We start from the raw sequence: 19,288 nt of genomic DNA, 5'->3' as shown, positions 1-19,288 counted from the left end.
CTACAGAATGATTAGAGAACTTACAAACAAGTGAACAGAGGTTTTCTCTAAAAGTTTTGGTTACATCAGGAGGTGAGTCTGGTGGTCAATAGAAGTATCCTACTATAATTTTATGCCCATCCTTGACACTGAATCATGCCGAAACGATCTCACATGCAGCTTTCTATCTCAGTGGATTTGAGTGCCTTATCTACTGGAACAATTACGCCATGTCCATTTCCCACTTCCATATCCTTTGAGTAAATGATTACATTTGCACCAAAGATCTCACTACTGCCAACTTCAGATTTCAACCAGCTTTATTTGCATAGAATTATGTGGGCTTCAGTGCTTTTTAGGAGCACTTCAAGCTCTGGCACTTTGCTGCAAATGCTTCAGTAGTTAGTCATTATGATTTTAATACTCCCACTTTTGGAAGGAATTTCTTTGAAACTTACACTGATACTTCTGATTTTCCTAAGCTACCATTACCTGTACTGCATGGAGAACCACTCAAACTAGAAAACTTGTGTGTGTACCCCACACACAGTCAGCCATCTGCGTAACCATCTCTACATCTACATCATCGGCAAGATACTGCCTGCATACACACAGCAAGATTTTCTACTGTTTGTCTTCATACTTGCCAAACTCTACTTTGGCCAACAAGGTTGCTGTATCTCTCCCTAATTGAGAACATTTGCAGCATGATGGTAAGGATTTTGATGACCTAATGCACCAATTGCAAATAATTTGGCACAATATCCCTCAGGAGGACATCCAACATTTCTGTCAATCAATGCCAAGCCAAATAACTGCTTCCATGAGGACCAGAGGTTGAGCAACAGGCTACTGACCTGCTCAATTTGTGAAGCTCTTTCTCTTGAATAATCATGCAATTTTTCTGAAATTGTAATCATTTGTTTGTGTCTACATTTACATCACATCTACTGATTTCCATCCCATTCAGATAATTCCTCTTAGAATGTATATTTTAGATAAGACATAACATATAATTTTTTAGTTAATGTTGGATAAAACTTTAAGTAAATTAAGCAAATATTCTAAGGCAGACACTTCACTGACCTCTGAATCTTTTCTCTGTAATTGGTTCTGAAGTTTGTTAATCTGTGCATTTAAATTCTTAATCTCAGCTGCCAATACTACATTGTTCTGGTCTGATATTTCCTTCAGTTGCTGTAATGAACAATTAATTAATTATTATCAATGAACAGTTCTCTAACTCAGAAAAAAAGCATAGAGGGAATCAGTGCTTACCGACATAAGACTAACTTCATACTGAAACTTCCTGTTATTTTCTTCAACCTTTTGGTATTTCTCTTCAGTTTCATCAAGCGAGTTTTGTATTTCAGAGACCTAGAGCAATAAGTACCAGATTGAAAAATGTTTCACATACTCTCATAGTTACTACGGAGGAACAGGAAAACTGTTAAACTATGGAATGAATGACTAAAAGTATGTGCTTATTAAATAGAGGGACATCAGACTATGAGCCAAGAATAAATTAATCATGCTAACAGCAGTACTGGTTTAATTGTAATTTCATACTTCACATATTTGTATTAACTCCTCAGCTTTGGTAAGAGATATGAAATGCTGCTAAAAGACTGCTATTTGGTGCATAGAAACAGGTCACTTTTAAGCATAAATAAACAATATAATACATACAAACAAATAGACACTCACATACTACCATCTGTACCGCAATGACAGTGGCTGTTGATAGGTGATTGCTCATGCAGATCCTACATAATGATACCAACCAAACTCAGAACAATTAACTACCTCTGCTGTCCATCAGCATCAGAGAAGACAATGTCAGATATTTATTTCTTTTATATGCCTGAGCAAATGTTTATGCAACAAAGATCCCCTCATTTACATTGAGTTCCCTTACAGTGCCCTTGCACACCCACTCTGCCTCCATATACCACATAACTTCTTTCAACCTCCATAACATCCACTGTTTCTGAACACCATACCTAGACTCCCAGTACTGTTGTTAATCAGTACTTAAATAAAACTGACTCTCGCAGAAGCCTCATTCTTGTCAACATGCTTCAGCTTCAGAACCCACCCAGGTACAAGAATGATAGACCAGTAAATGACCTAACTTCCTTTGCCCGTTTCTTTCAATGGAAGTGTTTGTATGCAGTCCACCCTATTGCCTTCAGACAGTTAAAGATACATGTATAATCTTATCCAAAAACAGTTCTAACCTGTTCTAACCTCCCACCAACCATGATGCTATATCCCTTTCCACCCACCCACTCCTTGCAACCTTCTAGGAATTTCTCCCCTCCAATCTGATTTCAAATTCCTTACCCGAATTCCTTCATAGTGAGTTCAACATCATGGCCTTGAAACGAACATGTATTCATCATATTAAAACTATACTGATGTTATCCTTCTTCCTGCAGCAAAGGTTTCACCACCATTGCCTTGACCATATGAATGCAAGTACACACCAACCACTCTCAATTTCTCAGATGGCTATTCAAAAATCTTTATTCATATGCACCAACCACTGACAGTTCTTCCATTAAGAGTTGCCATCCATTCCTCATCCCTCCCACTTAGCTTTGGTACCAGTGAGGCTTCGTCTGCAGTGCAATGCAGAACCAAGCAAAACATACCAACAATATTGTGAATACCACTAGAGACAGACAATATCCAACCAGCTAGTCCAGAAACAGATTTTCCATCCTGTCTCTTGCTGTGAAACCTACAAATATCAGTCACAACTGTGGACAAGTAACTGACTAATACTTCTTTCACCACCCAGGCACTGTAAAACACAACCAAGTACCATGGTAGGGCTTCATCTACCTCACACTATTCCCTAAAACAAAATATGTCCCCCCCCCCCCCCCCTCCACCAAAGTTCTATCCACACCACCCAAAGTCGTATAATGTCACCCAACTAACCAACAAGATATCCATCTCCATCTGTATTGCAATCAGGCTTCCACAGAACACTAATCATTTCTATTTGAATGATCTTTGAAACCCACCCTCTATCTCCTACTGCCAACTAATCCCAAGAATCTCTTAGCCTATAGAATTTTGTATACTAGTTATGTTATAAATACTTTGTAGCATTCTACTCTTTGAAGGCAACAAAAGTTTTGTCTACACCCATGACTGGTTACTCACAAAATGCAGTTACTGTAAATTTCAACATACAGTTGGTGAAAATGCTCCACATCAAAAATAAAATGATTTCAACTGATGATTTAGTACAATATGGATCCCCCAATCCTTCCCTTTAACCCAAGGCCCAAGAATTCTACAGTCTAGCATATCAAGTCTCCTTGTCGACATCTTGTGCACTCTCTTTCTCATACTTGAACATTCTTGCTGCTATCTCTTTCCTGAACTGTTTGGTACTGCATTCTCCACACACCACAGATGCAGGGAAAGTGCTCTGTAGCTGGCATGAACTATTGCCCATAAACAGTCAGTGTAACCACAGGAACTGGAGTGTGTGTGTGTTTGTGTTAAGGTATCTGTGTGGTTGTGTAGGTACCTGTGTCCTCTTAAAGCAGAGGAAGACTGGTAGATGATTTTATGTAACACACATCAATCAGCTATACATGAGTGGTTGCCTTTCCCAATTTTTGTATACCTTTTTTTTACATTTATGATGTGCAACAATTCGTATGACATATTTTACAACTAAATAATAATGAAATGGCAGTTTGAAGGTGTCAAGGTTGAAAGTAATAAAAAATATTATTAAATGCCTTAATTACAGAAAACAGCGTGAAAATCACAAACAGAACAGCAACACTAAAGATGCTTTCAATGTACTACTAATGAGCAAGTCACTTAGTATAGAACAGAAGAAAATAATTTGTCAAGAAATTCATCCAGATTGTGTTTGTATATAGATATGAAAGTTCTTAGAAATGATTGAAATGCAGCTTTGCATAAAACTGATAAAAACCTGATGAACAGGAAGAAAAATCAATGAAGATAATTTGAAAGAGATTAATGAGCAGAGAAACTTCATAGCAACAATCTAACACAGAAAAACAAAACATTTTGAATATTTATGCAGATGAGTAAGTTTCAAAAAGTATTGGAAGGAAATACTTATGGGAAAGAATAACAAGGGAAAGCCAAGAAAGAAAATAAAGATATATTGGAAGTAACAAAGTGTCAACATTTTCAAGAAATGAGGAGGACAGCACAAAATAGGGGATAGTGTTTGCAGTGACACGGCATAGCCTTATAAGGCAACGAAGGTATTATTTTTCAAAGAAAACTGTTACCTATATTCGTAGCAACTGAGACTTCATTACAATAAACTAGTACTTGTCAAGCTGCTTTACAATGACCATTGTTACTTGCCATGCAGCTAACAGGAATTTTCAGTATCTGAATTTAGGTAATCATATTATTTGTAGAAGAAATACCTAATGAGGCATGTTTTCAATGTTCTTTTGAATCGGTTATAATTCCCAATTTCTTGTTTATGTTAGGTGGGAGACTGCTGAATAACTTTGAACCAAAGTACCAGTACATAACTTCACTCCAGCCACTACAGAAGGAGGTAGTCTATATGGAAAAATCATTTTTGTGTCTTTTAGTGTGTATGGGAACTGAAAAAAGTGAAAAGTAAACACAAGATACAAACTAGCCCCTTGTATTACAATCAGTGACAACCTCATAAAAATACTGAGAGACATTGTGAAGAACTACAGTTAATGCAGAAAAAGAAGAAAATTACTGAAACCAAAATGGTATTTCTTTCTAAAAAAATTATTTGTTAGTAAAAGGGACAAATTTCGACTGAACGAGAAATCTGTAACTTACAACCTTACACAGGTTTACAGTTAACAGCTATAAGAACTGAGAAAAATTAAAGATGATATTACACTATTAAAAACACATATACCTTTCTTTCTAGTTTTTCTATGGTTTGTTCTAGTTTCTTATTTTCCTGCTTGAACTCCTCCTGAAAAAAATGATGTGCCATTAACATCAGATAGGGAATTTATGGACACTAAAAAACAATTTCTTCTGTGTAATACATACTGTTGGAAAATGATGTCACATTTGTAGTCCCTCCTCTTACAGCTACCATAAAGAATTGTTTCCTCCAAAATTAAAAATAACATTGTCTGTATGTTGTCAAACAATGCAGAGACTGTGGGGGATATGACAGACTCAGATCAAAAAGAATCTAGAGTGAAAACTGTAACATTACAAAGAGAGCAATTGTTATGAGATTGGATCCCTCTCATACTGGGGTCTGACTAATCAGCCCTCTGCTCTAGCCTTTCCCATCCTGTCCAAAAACTAGCAAAGCTATTTTATATATTTGTATATTGGTAGTATTTAGAATTTCATCTCCTGAAGGCATATACTGCCAGTCATTTTGTCCCGTTGCAAATTTTATAGCTTTCTCAAACAAATTTTTTTTGGCAGAATCCATAGTGCTCACACATATCAGTGACAAAGTCATTACATACTGAGCATGAGATGGGATTTAACAAAGATGAATAAAAAAACAACAGTCTTGGGAAAGAATCTTCATAGTGTTCACTTTATATGATTTATGGAAATAACAGTAAGCCTAAATCAAAATGGCTGGATGGGAATTTCAATCCTGTCACGGGAAAATAAAGGCACAGTGCCTTAACCACACCATCAACTTACTTTGTGAAACAAACAGGGTCAACAGACAAACAATTTTAAAAATATTGTTGGATCTCACATTTAATGGTTTTCTTTAGTACAGTAAAATCTAGATTTATATGTATAAAAGTTATTTAGTTAAAAGTATACACTAATAAAACACATAACTTCTATCAACAATGATCTATATTTGTTTCCAAGAGTAGCCACATTGACTCAGAATTTTAGTACAGCATGTAGTACTTCTAGAACTGTTTAATTACTGTGTCTGATAATTTTGTGTGATAATTTTGTCTGTGTTCTTCCTGTTTCAGCAAATGGTAAATGAGCACTTGTATTACATCGTAAATATTACTGGTATCCTTTATTCACTTTAATGTGCCACAAAAAAGTATCAAGTTAACAGGCGTCAAAGTTACTAAGCAGGAAAGATTAATTATTTCAGTCTCTCACACACAGAGTTAATTATACATCATGATAAAAATATCACAGAAAATTTAGTATGATACTATATTCAATATATTATAGATTATTAGATTATTATACCTAGAGTCAACTACACAAAATGAAAAAAATATCACCAAAAATTAACAAACAAGTTCAAGACTCAAAAATGGAAAAAATCTATATATTTCAATGTGCGAAATGAGAAACTACACAATATCCTATTGAAAGCTACTACAAATCTCAGATATATCAATACAAAATATGATCACTGATGAAGAGGAGGAGAGAAAAATAATAGTAAATTATTAATAGAACAACTAAAATAGACAATTATCTGTGTCAGTCATTTTAGAAGAAGAAGAAGAAGAAAAGGAAAAGAGCACTCAAAATTAAACTTTATCAAAATTAAATAATTTCATGGTAGATGTATTTTATTATTACCAATCCATTTAATAACACAATACTTCCTTTACTAAAATGTACAAAAGGGTGTGATTTCCCAAAATAAAATTTCATCAGTTCCATCCAACCACCATCTACTCCAGTCCAGTCACAAATGTCACCTACCCCATCAAAGGCAGGGCTACCTGTGAAACCAGTCATGAGATCTACAAACTAAGCTGCAACCACTCTGCTGCACTATAAGTGGGCATGACAATCCACAAGCTGACTGTCCACATGAATAGCCATTCACAAACTGTGGCCAAGAAACAACTTGTTGCTGAGCATCCATTTCATGACTTTTCCCACATATTTGGGTGTATTTTTGCGAACGTTTTTGGGCATAATTCAATGTTATTTACCATTTTTTTAGTTTTTTTTCCACCGTCCTTGGATACTTAATCCTTCCATCTGCATCAATACAGAAAAGTTTCCTTATCCCTGGCCAGAACCCAGTCCCACATACTGGTCTTGCATTTTTACTTGACTCATGGAAGCCCCCCAAATGGCCTTACCACCAAATTATCCATCTCCAGCTGCCAAACTTCCTTCTACAACGACCTCCATCTGTTCAGATTTCACCAGTCTTTAGCCCTCACCAGCATAGTCCTGCAAAACCTTACCAATCAGGCCCAAACCTCTTTGCAATACCTCCTCTCCATCCATGAAATTCTCCTACCATGCAATCCCAAATTCCTGGATCCCATCACACACACTGAAACTCTTGCCTTCCAGGAACTAGAGCAACATGCATAACGCCACCTCAAACAACTCTGCACCCTGGTCACTTCCTAATCCCGCCTTCCCCCACATCCTCTTATAGCTGACGAACCATATCTCCTTCCTAGTCACCATGTGTAAATATAGATCCTCACTCACAATTCCTTCTCCTTTGAAGGTATTACCTACAAACAAACCAGAGGTACAGCTATGGGCACTTGCATGGCACTATCCTATGCCAACATATTCATGGCCCATCTAGAGGAATCCTTCCTAAACACCCAGAATCCCAAATCTTTCACCTAGTTCAGATTTACTGATGAAATCTTTAAGATCTGGATTGAGGGTGAGGACACCCTATTACATTCCTCCAGAACCTCAACAGCTTCTCCCCATTTGCTTCACCTGGTCCTACTCAACCCAATAAGTCACCTTCCCCAATGTTGACCTCCACCTCAAAGATGGCTCTGTCCAAATCAAACCCCCCTACCACCAGCAATACATCCACATTGACAGCTGCTACCCATTCCATACCAAGAAATCACTTCTATACAACTTAGCCACCCACTGCCATCACATCCGTAGTGATGAGCATTCGCTCTAGAAATATACCAAGGCTCTCACTGAGCCCTTAACAGACTATATGTATCCTCCCAGCCTTGTACAGAAATGTATCTTCCACGCCTTATCTTCCAGTCACCCACCACCTCCCAAGTCACACTGTCTGGCCACAGAGGAGCATTCACCTCATGACTCAGGACACCAAGGACTGGAGCAACTGAATTACATTCTCTGCGAAGGTTTCAACTACCTCTCGTCATGCCCTTAAATTATAAATATCCTCTCCACTACCCCTTCCGCCTTCCACTGAACCTACACAATATCCCCATCCATCCTACTTAGTCCCTGCTCGCAGCCCCTTGCCTCACAGCTCATATCCCTGTAATAGACCTAGATGCAAGACCTGTCTGAACATCCTCCTACCACCACCTACTCCAGTCTGGTCACAAGCATCACCTATCACCAAAGGCAGGGCTGCCTGTGAAACTAATCATTTCATCTAAAACCTAAGTTGCAACCACCATGCTGCATTCTTTGTGGCCATGACAACCAACAAGCTGTCAGCAGAGAAACAGCTGGACCACCCTGTCGCTGAGCACGCCGCCCACCATGACATTCTTCATTTCAATGACTACTTCACATCCTGTGCCATCTGGATTTTTCTCACTAGCTTTTCTCAATTGTGCAGGTGGGATCTCTCCCCCTGCAATATATCCTACATTCCCACAACCCCCTTGGCATCAACATTCATTAGTCATTGTCCTTACCATTCAGCCCCTTCCCTGTTCCCACTCCAGCACTACACAGCCCTCTATTCCACCAAAGCACTCAGTCAATACACTTCTCTCCTTTTTCACTAACCCTCCTCTCTCCCCAGTCCACTGCCTAACCTTTCAACTGCACCTAGCTGCCCTACCCTCTCTCCACCTCATCCCCACGTGCTCCCACTAGCAGCACTTCACTGTTCCCCATCCCTATCCTGCTCTCCCTCCCCCTCCTCACCACAGCCTCCTCCTTACCACCACCTGGTTGTCTCTCCCATCACGCACTATTGCTCATAGTCTGGCTTCAGTTGCCAGAAACTGTGGTCATGTGTGTGTTGCTGCACTTGTGTGATAGCATGTGTGGGCGGTGTGTGTGTGTGTGTGTGTGTGTGTGTGTGTGTGTGTGTGTGTGTGTGTGCGTGTGTGTGTGTGTGTGTGTGTGTGTGTCATCTTTTTTCGACAAAGGCCTTGTTGGCCAAAAGCTCATTTTGTGACAATATTTTTGTTATGCCTATCTGCAGCTCAGCGTCTCTGCTATAGGGTGAGTATCTGCTATAAGGTGAGTAGCAACTATCATTTTCATAACATTGTTACAGCCCATCCTTGACTTCCCATTGTCTGATTTTTCATCAGCTTTTGTGTGAATGGTTGAACAATGATTTTATATTAGTAGCTTCATTGGTAATAAAAGCATAAATACAAACTAATTATTGTGACTGTTAGTATGAGAGAAAGTACTGAATAGAAAACCACATTCACTGTAAAAATGAAACAATTAAAATAATTAAGAGAAGCACACCTGGAAGGAGCTGTCATAAATATTTACAAATAAAATGAAGGTTTCATAGTCTCCTGGACTACATCTTTCTGGATACAGAATATATTCTGGACAGGTACTATGCAAACAAGTTATGGATGATGGCCAAATGCTGTGAACATCCATATTTACTGCAATCAGATTTTAAATTTCTTTATACTGTGATGCCACAGCAGATGGGTATGACACAGGCTCATAGATTTTATCTTGCATTGTGAGCAGAAATGTTGGCAGCCTACAAAATAAGGATAACATTGTGGAGGCATTCTTATAATATTTCATTATATACAGCTGTGCACTGCTCTGTTGGAATAGCACTCCTGGAAGACCTGCAATGCAAGGCATCAAGTATGACTTCAGAATGTGCAACACCCGATACTGATTTGTCATAGTCAGTAATATTATTACTAGAAGAGTAGGAGTGACAATGAGCCTTATGTAATGGAAATCCAGGCATGGAATAATATAAGTGGGGTATGTGACTGTACCTTACAGTTCTTTCCAGCTGCTGCTCTGTGTAATAACAGCATCCCATAAGGGTAAACCAGTTGCGCCTTTGCCTGATACTGTTCATACCTGAGGTACTTAGGCTATGCACAGCCCTGTTTAAAAAGAATAGCTCATTGTAGCCAATGTAGGGTAGAGCTATATATATATATCTGTTTTCATGTCCCATGGCTAATTCTAATTCACTGCAAATAATAACCTGTAGCTGTGATCCTGCAGTCAAATAGTCTATGCATTGGCTTAAATTCTGAATTAATAAAATACACAGAAATACAAAATAAAGGTTAAATGATTAATTTAATAACAAAGGTTCTGTTCTACGGCCTGTAATTGATTTAGATGACAGAATTACGTTGAATAAATTTTATTTAAGAAAGGACATCTCAAATAAATGGGAAATGGTCCTACAATATTCAGTTAAAATGAACAGAAAATACCCTTACCAAATGCAGTAAAGTTACAGTATGTGGGAGCAAAGTTCCCAAACTAAATAGTCATCAAAGACTATTGAAAACTAAGTCCATTTCATGATCATGATACACAAAAGATCCAACAGCTAAAAATAGTTCAGCATTCAGCAAGATGATTCGAAAATTAACACATGCAGTGCAAACAATAGTAGTTCATACTCTGTCTATTCTCAGTTCCATAAATCAAGAGGCAAAAGTTAGAATCCCACTATGGGGCACATTCAGTCCTCTCAAAATATAAAGTCCCTTCAAAAGTTCAGAGTATTATAGCGGCTGTTCACCACCCAGAAAAGATCACCTATATGACTGAGTCACTCATGTCAGTCTAGAAGGGTCTGCTTTCTTCCAGAACTTGACACCACATGTCCAGAATTGCTCCCTTTAGCTCTTCACTCAAGAAGATCCAGTCTCCATTTGACTCCCATAGTCCCACTACTATCTGCTTTACCATTGGCTGAAAGCCATCCCCACCAAAAATACATTGTCCTTAAGCTCTATAGACATGATTTGATTCAGGTTGACCACTTCCCAGACTAAACTAATATATTAAAACAACATTTAAAAAAAGAAATGTCTTAAACATTTGGTTACACGCAGATCATTTACAATAAATAGAAGTAATAATTCACACTCAGATCATTTACAATAATCATAAGTAACAGTCGGTTCAAAAAACAAATGAGCCAGTATTCTTGCACAAATGCACTCACATTAAATAACTACAGATTATTACTAAATACTATTTAAACAGTTATTTAATGCCTTCTTCACAGAAGTATCTTTCGATGATCTTTTCAATCATGGTGTCCGCTAATACATGTGGTTGACCACTTTTAAACTAGCACAGCTTTTTAATAGCACTTGCAATCAGCACTTAAATAATGTTACTGGCAAAATAGTAAACTGTTCATTAAATAAAAACACAAGTATGACAATATGTGAGGTATTCATACTCTATTCATTAGCTGTGCAAATGTGGAGAATACAATGTTGTGGCAAACATTTGGGTAATAAAAAAGATATAGGAGACATGATAAATCGATAAATAAAGAAGATATAGATATGTATCTTTCAGTGACGATAGCTACAGTGCAATGCTATAATCTGTGATGTCATTTGTTGAAATTGCATGAAGCAATTAAAAGTTGTTAATTCAGAGGCTCATTGTGTAAATGTTTATTCACTGTGGAATATTAACTTCTATAGTTTTAAAGATATTGAAATATTGTTGTGAGATTTGATGTGCATTTTTATGAGAATGTAAATGTTTTCATATTTGCATTAATATTTAAAGTGAGTTACTGTCAAATCTTAAAGAGCTGTAACTTAGCCATATTTAAGATTGTGTGAATCTCCGCCATTTCTTGCAAGAGCTGTCCAAATTCCAGGTTTAGGGATTTTCCCTATTTCTAGCCTTGTCCCAGCAACTACATTTACTCATACCTGTCACCTTGCCAGAAGCAATCAGCTGATGAGGCATGCTCTGAGCCTTTGGGCCCATCAGCATTCAGCCATAGATGAAATACACTTCATCTCATAGCAGTTCAAGGCAGCTGATTAGCTCGCATCTTTGCTGTACTCCATACATTATTACAACTATAGAGCAAGCTTTACATATAATGTACAGTCTCAGTTAGGAGTTTTATGAGGGCTATAAACCTTGTGACATCATGTTTTGATTTTGAAAGTAGGACACTAAGTGAGGCAGCATAGCAGTTAAGACACTGAGCACACATTCCAGAGTAGTAGGTTTCAAATTATTGTCCAACCATTCAAAGCTGAATGTCAGGACAATTACTTTCAAAAGGGCATAGATGCAATCCATGCATCCTTGTCCAAACAAGAATGCGTTTCATCTGTAATGGCAGTCACATCAACAGGACATTAAATCCTAAACTTCTAGAAGCAATACAAGATACTAGGTCTAGCATATTGTGCTGAGCTGTTATCAGCCCTTACATCACTTCTCAATGTAGCCTCTGTTGTATAATGGTCTCCCAAGCCTTCACTACAATATTGTGGTTGAGTGTTGTTGCAAAGAAAATAAAGATGATTTCAGAAGACAGGAGACCTCTGGATGTGCACATACACAACTACAGCAAGTGTCCAGATACAAACTGAATTCACATTAAAGACAGCTGTCACAACTGAATGTATTATTTCAGACCATTACTTCAAATGATGCCATACTGTATATCTCATGGTGATCAACTCATGATAGGGTGTCAAACTTCTGGTATATTAGTCAGAGTGACCATTGAGCAGTTTCCACAGTTACTCCCTAACAGTACTAGTGGCACAAAATGACTGAGTGCTCAGTAGTGGGCACTGTATATACTGCAGATATATTTTATGTCTCACATAGCAGGGTTTCTAGTAGCACTACGTCAACAGTATAGTGTGTACATGTATGCACTCAGATGTCACAAAATGTTTCCACATTCTACCATACTTCCTAGTTTCTCATCAGCAGAGTGCATATAGGAGCACCGGAAATACTATTTGCAGCAACCTTCATAGTACCCAGCACCTAATGGCTTAGTTACATAAAAACAATTACATGAAAAGGATAGATTGCTACTCACAATGAAAGGATTGCCACACATTTAAGCTTTAAGCCAAAAGGCCTTCTTCTGAAGTAGAAAACACACACATATGCATTGCCACTTTCTCTGGCTGCTGTGTCCAAACACATGGCCAGTGACAGTGGACACATGTGAGTTGTGTGTATTTTTTCTATTTTGGAAGAAGGCATTTTGGCCAAAACCTTAAATATATAGCAGACTTTTTGTTGCACCTACTTGTGACTCAACATTTCCTCTATATGGCAAGTAGCAACCTAATTCTCTCCATAATATTGTTGTTATCCTGTCCTGGACTTTCCACTGTTTAATCACATAAAATGTAGTTAGAAATAGCATCAGGTACCAACAAAAAATGCAAATTTTCATGCCCAGAAAAATCATGTTCCAACTCAATGTAGAGTCAACCCAACAGCTTTCTGTTCAAGGCACAAACAATCTTTACTAAAATAATCATTACCTGTGACTTTTAATCATTTGCTTGTGTCAATGTCTTATGTCCCATACATAAAGTTAGAACTGATTTTGATCATTACTTCTAAGCGTATGGTTTTGTTTTCGGAACAGAGTACATTTAGGCTGTGATAGTGGTTACCTTCACACATTCAATTGAACTTAATTCTAATTATCACTCCATGCAAAATATTTCACTGGATATGAGATACCTTTGTCATACTGAGCTCAATAAAGAACTCAGATAAAAAAAATCCCAGAAGACACAATTCCTGTTGTAGTATGTCGTTTTGATAGTGGAGGCTGAGATTTGATTCCTTCAGATTCTTCACTGTATTTGCTTTTATCACCACCTCAAAATGAACATTGGTAGTTTAAAATAATTTCTATTAACAAACAAGGTATGCCCAGAAAGAAAGTACCATTTCATTCTACCATGACCCAGACAGAGTCTCTGATCTGCACATTCGCCCTATTCTTTCTGATTCACTGTCTTCCCACAAATGCCATTATGGCCACACTGCACTGTGTTTACATTAGTTAGTGGTTGTTCAAAATGTTTAAGAGAATCTCTGAGCCCACCAACTGTGAAGTGCATTCTGCTATATGCTTTTTGATTGCAAAGAATGTTACACCAGCTTAAATACATCATCAACCTGTACAGATCTACGGTGAAAATGTAGTGACTAATGGAATGGTGAGAAAGTAGGTGAGACAATTCAATGATGGATAAACCAATTTACGTGAAGAAGCATGGAGTGGGTGGTCTTCTGTTGTCAATGATGGATTGATTGAGAAAGTGAAGAGAAAATTTGTGACAACTGACAGTTCACAATAAGGATATTTCCTGCTGGATTTCCACAAATTTCAAAAACTGTTTTGTATGAGATTGTCACAAATTGCTAAAATTTTTGCAAACTGTGTTCCTGTTGGGTTCTGAAAATGCTTATGTATGTCCACAAAATAGATGACACGGCAATGCTTTGACATTTCTTACCAAATACGGTAATGAGGGAGTTGAAATCTTAAACAGAGTTGTGACCAGTGATGAAACTTGGGATTTCATGTCACTCCAGAGTCAAAACAATAGTGACTGAGTGGGGGCAAGCATGATCTCCAAAAAACAAAAAAAATCAACACAATGTTGTCAGCACAAATAACTGTGTGCTCAAATAATTGTGTACACTGTGTTCTGGGACAGACATGGCATTCTATTTGTTAAATTCCTTCCCAGAGGTGTAACCATCAATGTGGTACGATATTGTGAAACAATGAGAAAACTTTGACATGCAATTCAAAACAGAAGGCACAGAATGCTCAGTTAAGGCACGGAGTTGTTTCATGACAAAATACATCCCCATTCTGTTGGTGTCACTCAAAACCTTATTCAACAATTTGATTGTGAGTAGTTAGATCAGTCATCGTACAGCCTTGATCTCACACCTTAATGGTACTTACTTCCCAGACATGCCCTGTATTTTGAAAACACAGCCAACATGAAACAGTTCTCACAAATTCATATTGATACATACATTGATCAATGACCAGTCACATATAAATACTGGGGATCAATCCATGCACAGAGTGTGAGAAAAATGACAATACATATAGAGAAATGTTTTCTATTCATACCAGAATAGTAAGATGGTGTTTGTTTCAAAAAAAAAAAAAAAGAAAAGAAAAAAAAAGAGGATAATAAGTTGAAAAATTATCTTCCTAAACAATATCCAGAGCTGACTAAGAAAATTGCAACTAGTATGTGACTTACAAAAACTTATGTAGGTGGCATTCTCACAAGTACAGGTTTTGTAAAACCAAATATAGTTTGTAAATGTTGAAGTCTGCTTATAAGGACACTTTATTTGCCTAAATCACAATTGCTTGTACAGTGATAACTAGTTTCAGCAAATTTGAATTGCTGTGTTCAAATCTGGAAGTATATGAAATGTCAGCTACAGGTAAATATTTGACTTGAATATGTAATATAGGATAACAGAGAAGGAAGAAAAGGAATTACATACCACATCAGTACAAGCAGTAGCATCCACAATGACCATTGTATGTAGTACATTTTTCATAATCAATATAGACGTTACTGTAAGACAAAAAACAGGTGTCTATGTAGAAAAATATCCCATTATAAATAAAATAATACAAGGTGTTTTTGTAACTGACATACCTCACAGTAAAGTCCATACATTCCATGGCAATTAGAGAGATAAAATGTACATCAATTGTTACAAGTTGCTGATCTAGACAGTTCCATGTTAGACAACACAGCCCAATTGACAGTTGGAGGAAGATTGGCATACAGCTTGCAAAGTGCTAAAGTCTGACACCTGGTAGCAATATACTTTACTCTAAAATATTTTCATATATAAAGTAATATGCATACAAGTGCATATATATCATTAAAATCTGCTACGTAACAGTATACAGTGTTTTACAAAATTAAAAATGATGTAATATTTCATACAGAAAATCATAAAATGTAAAATCATTATATAAGAGAACTGCACACTGAGAACAGTAGATAGCATAATATTATAACTTCCGGTAAATCATATTTTGGTAATCCATATGTGTTACACAAACTATGTGAAATTACATTATTGACAAATACAATGAATATTTAAGGGGTATATACTGGAATATATTCCTGAGATTAGTTGTATAGGAACCAACAGTCACTGTGAAGAGTCTTAAACAGTAAAAGTACATATGTTATGTCTTGGATTATTTAGCATCATATGTCATGAAATTAATTCTTTAATACCTTATGTTATGAAAGCAATTCTTAAGGTCCACAGGTTTTTGTCACATATTTTATTGTAAACTAAGATGCATGAACATTGGTACATTTCTGACATAATGTCAAATCTGTTGTATACTTTTCTATGTATCATTCCTATAATCTACCACATTACACAATAACGTCTAAATACTCCTTACAAACAATATTGTAATCTCAAATTATTATTTATATAACATTTAAAGTTTACCAAAATAAGATATAATGAAAGTTATAATTACATTTTATAATATTCTGTATGAGATATTACACCATTCTTAATTTTGTAAAAGATTTTATACTGTTACAAATATATTGAACCATATTATTTTTTCGTTCTTTTCTTTTTATACATGTAAGTTATATATAAACTGAATTACTTATAGACTGTGACAAAGACAAATTAATGAGTTGTTTTGTGGCAAGGATAGTGTTTTGATACTTCTGCATGGAAAAAAGGAAAAAGAAATATGATTTTCAACTTATTAATTCCCATATCTTCACCTGTTTGTTTCTATAAGTGGTAGCAGACAGACATATGATTAGATATATCGTACCAGTATTGTTAAAAATATTTATTTCAACCATACATTAAAAAGTGTTAAAAAAAAGTTATTAGGAAAGCAAAGTTTACTCATGCATTCGCAACAACCATACCCGTCTGCACATTATTTTGCCCACCATTGAGATACTGCATCAAGAGTTTTGGAGTAGACAAGAGGAATTTGCATGAGCAGCGGAGGAGCAATTGTGCATCAGGATTGTTAAAATAAGGACTATGCACAATGGAATTAATGTGAAACAGTATGTAACTTGGTTTATGAATATTGATCTTTAGATGTATTGACACTGAAGGTCTTTTGATATTGGTTCAAGATATGTACACATATTTATAAATTAACTTCCAATTTCTTTCAGCTATTCCTTCCAATCAATTTTTTTCAATTATTCAAGCAGCAATTATCAATCAGTTTCCATTATTTGCCCGCCCACATATACCACTATTCAATTGTGACTGTTTAAAGGATGGTGCTGAGTGAAATATGAACAGACCTTTCAATTGCTGAGATAAAAAAAATTGAGATAAATGTTTCATTTTATTGTTACAAAAAACTAAGGAAACTTTTATTTGTTACATGTCTGTGACATTGGGAGTAAGAAAAAGATTGAAGGAGCAAATTAAAATTAAATTCTGCCTACAAATAAGATGTGCCGAGAATGCTGATTTCTGTGAAAAAAGGTAGGAATCTGTTATACTCTATGTTTATATGGCCGTGCTTAGTGCCATCTCTCTGGCAGTAGATAATTTCTTTTCTTTCCAATTAATATCCTTTATGGAAAGTGCAGTTCTACGGAAAAGACAAAAATTTCTACAAATTCAACATTCTATAAGACTGTGTCAGATAACAATCAGGTTCATTAATGAATATGCAGCTAAATCTGCTTTAATTGAACAGTACCAATACACACAAAATTTCAATTCTGAAAAAAAATTTATTCATAATTTTGCTAAAAACTATTCACAATGGGGTCAAAGGAAATGGCCATAGTTGAAAATTCATTACAAAATGCAATATGCCAAGATGTCAGAAATTCAAGCTTGGCAACAGTTGAAGGTAATGTGCCAACTTGTGAACTGGCCGATGGCAACAAAAATGAGGTTGGCATCCCACTATCAAAAAATGATGACACTTGTAATATAAATAATTGTGATGTCACTTTTAAGACAATGTCTTAGTTCTCACTGGTAAACATTTTTTCGAATAGTGAAACTGAAGGGCACAACAGCAAAAACTCCTTTGACTACTTGCTCACAACACTGCCAACACAAGAACAATTAGGAAAAAAATTTAGATCTCATGCAACAAATAACCCAACAGTTTACAAAACAACAGGAAAATGCAACACAACAACTTAAGGTATAGGACAACATTTTACACAGCAAAATAAGGTATTTAATAATTTCATGAATAGTATTAGTCAACAGTTCAGTGAGGTGAGCAAAACTATATGGACTGAGTTATGTCATGAACTATCCAGGAAGTTGACAGAGCTAGCTAAACAACTGAAACAAGAAATAATTACTGACGTATCTCGCAATATAAATATGTTAACGGAAAGAGTATCATCCATAGACGATAAACAGGAACAACTTGCAAGTGAGCTACAAAACCTTAGTGAAGCGTACTCTCAAATTCAAGAGATGCAGTCTGAAGTGAATGTGTCAGTAAAAACTGTGACAGACACAGTAAGTGAGCTGCAAGATGTGTGCAAAAACTTACCTACAGTAGAACAAAAGTTAAGTCTAAGAGAAGACCAGTTAACTTTAGAGTCAAAATTTGCCAAAAAACATACAGGTAAGATATGTGCAGACATAAAGAAAATAACTGAAAAATCTGAAGCTGGGGTGCTGGATAAGGGCAGCACACTTGTTAAAATGGTAGTGTCAGAGTGAAAAATTTATGTGGATACAGTAGAAGAAGCTCTAAAAGAGAAAGAAAGTCAATTTCTAGGTCAAATAGATCCAGGTTTAAAGAAAGCAGGGGAAAGGTTATGAGGCAGTATTGCTAAAACTACTGGCATTCCAAAATAGATTTGATAGAAGACAAAGCCATGCTTTTAGAGAAGCTAAGTACTTTCACTGGTTACCCACAATATGTGGGTTGCCTGTCGAAGGAAAATGGAGAAGGTTGCAAAATGTAGTAACACTTTCTGGCAGCTGTACTTGTCGAGCAAGCAAAATTTCCATGCGCTACCCCACAATTGAACACAAACACGCTTGTCATTGACAGCATGTCGTGTTTTCCAACATTATTTGCATATGAGGGATTAGTTAGGCATCTACAATTTCTGGTATTTACCTCTGAAAGGAAAAGAACAAACCCCATGGTCTCTATTGGAGCATTTTGAAATGTTTTACCTCATACCTGGACCAAAGCCCATAAAATTAGATTTGTTGTTGGATACACACAGGGTGACATTCTACTATGGGCTATGAACATGGCGGAACATTGCCATTACCATGAATACTTTGAGAGAGCCTTTCTGGACAAATATTGGTCTAAGGCCATACAAGAGAGGCTCAGATG

General features: G+C 36.5%; 1 protein-coding gene across 1 annotated transcript in view; it reads right to left on the bottom strand.

The window, feature by feature from the left end:
* Window positions 1-19,288, bottom strand: part of LOC126260657 (centromere-associated protein E-like) — a 577,712-nt gene that overhangs the window by 122,439 nt on the left and 435,985 nt on the right. The window contains exons 15-18 of the mRNA XM_049957993.1: window positions 13,621-13,761; window positions 4,904-4,963; window positions 1,258-1,356; window positions 1,066-1,176 (exon numbers count right to left, since the gene is read on the bottom strand). Of these exons, the coding sequence (XP_049813950.1) occupies window positions 1,066-1,176; window positions 1,258-1,356; window positions 4,904-4,963; window positions 13,621-13,761 (411 nt within the window). The remainder of the gene's footprint in view (window positions 1-1,065; window positions 1,177-1,257; window positions 1,357-4,903; window positions 4,964-13,620; window positions 13,762-19,288) is intronic.

This window comes from Schistocerca nitens, chromosome 5 (assembly GCF_023898315.1).
Source record: "Schistocerca nitens isolate TAMUIC-IGC-003100 chromosome 5, iqSchNite1.1, whole genome shotgun sequence".
NCBI classification, from domain to species: domain Eukaryota; kingdom Metazoa; phylum Arthropoda; class Insecta; order Orthoptera; family Acrididae; genus Schistocerca; species Schistocerca nitens.
This window is presented reverse-complemented; position numbering and strand designations above follow the sequence as displayed.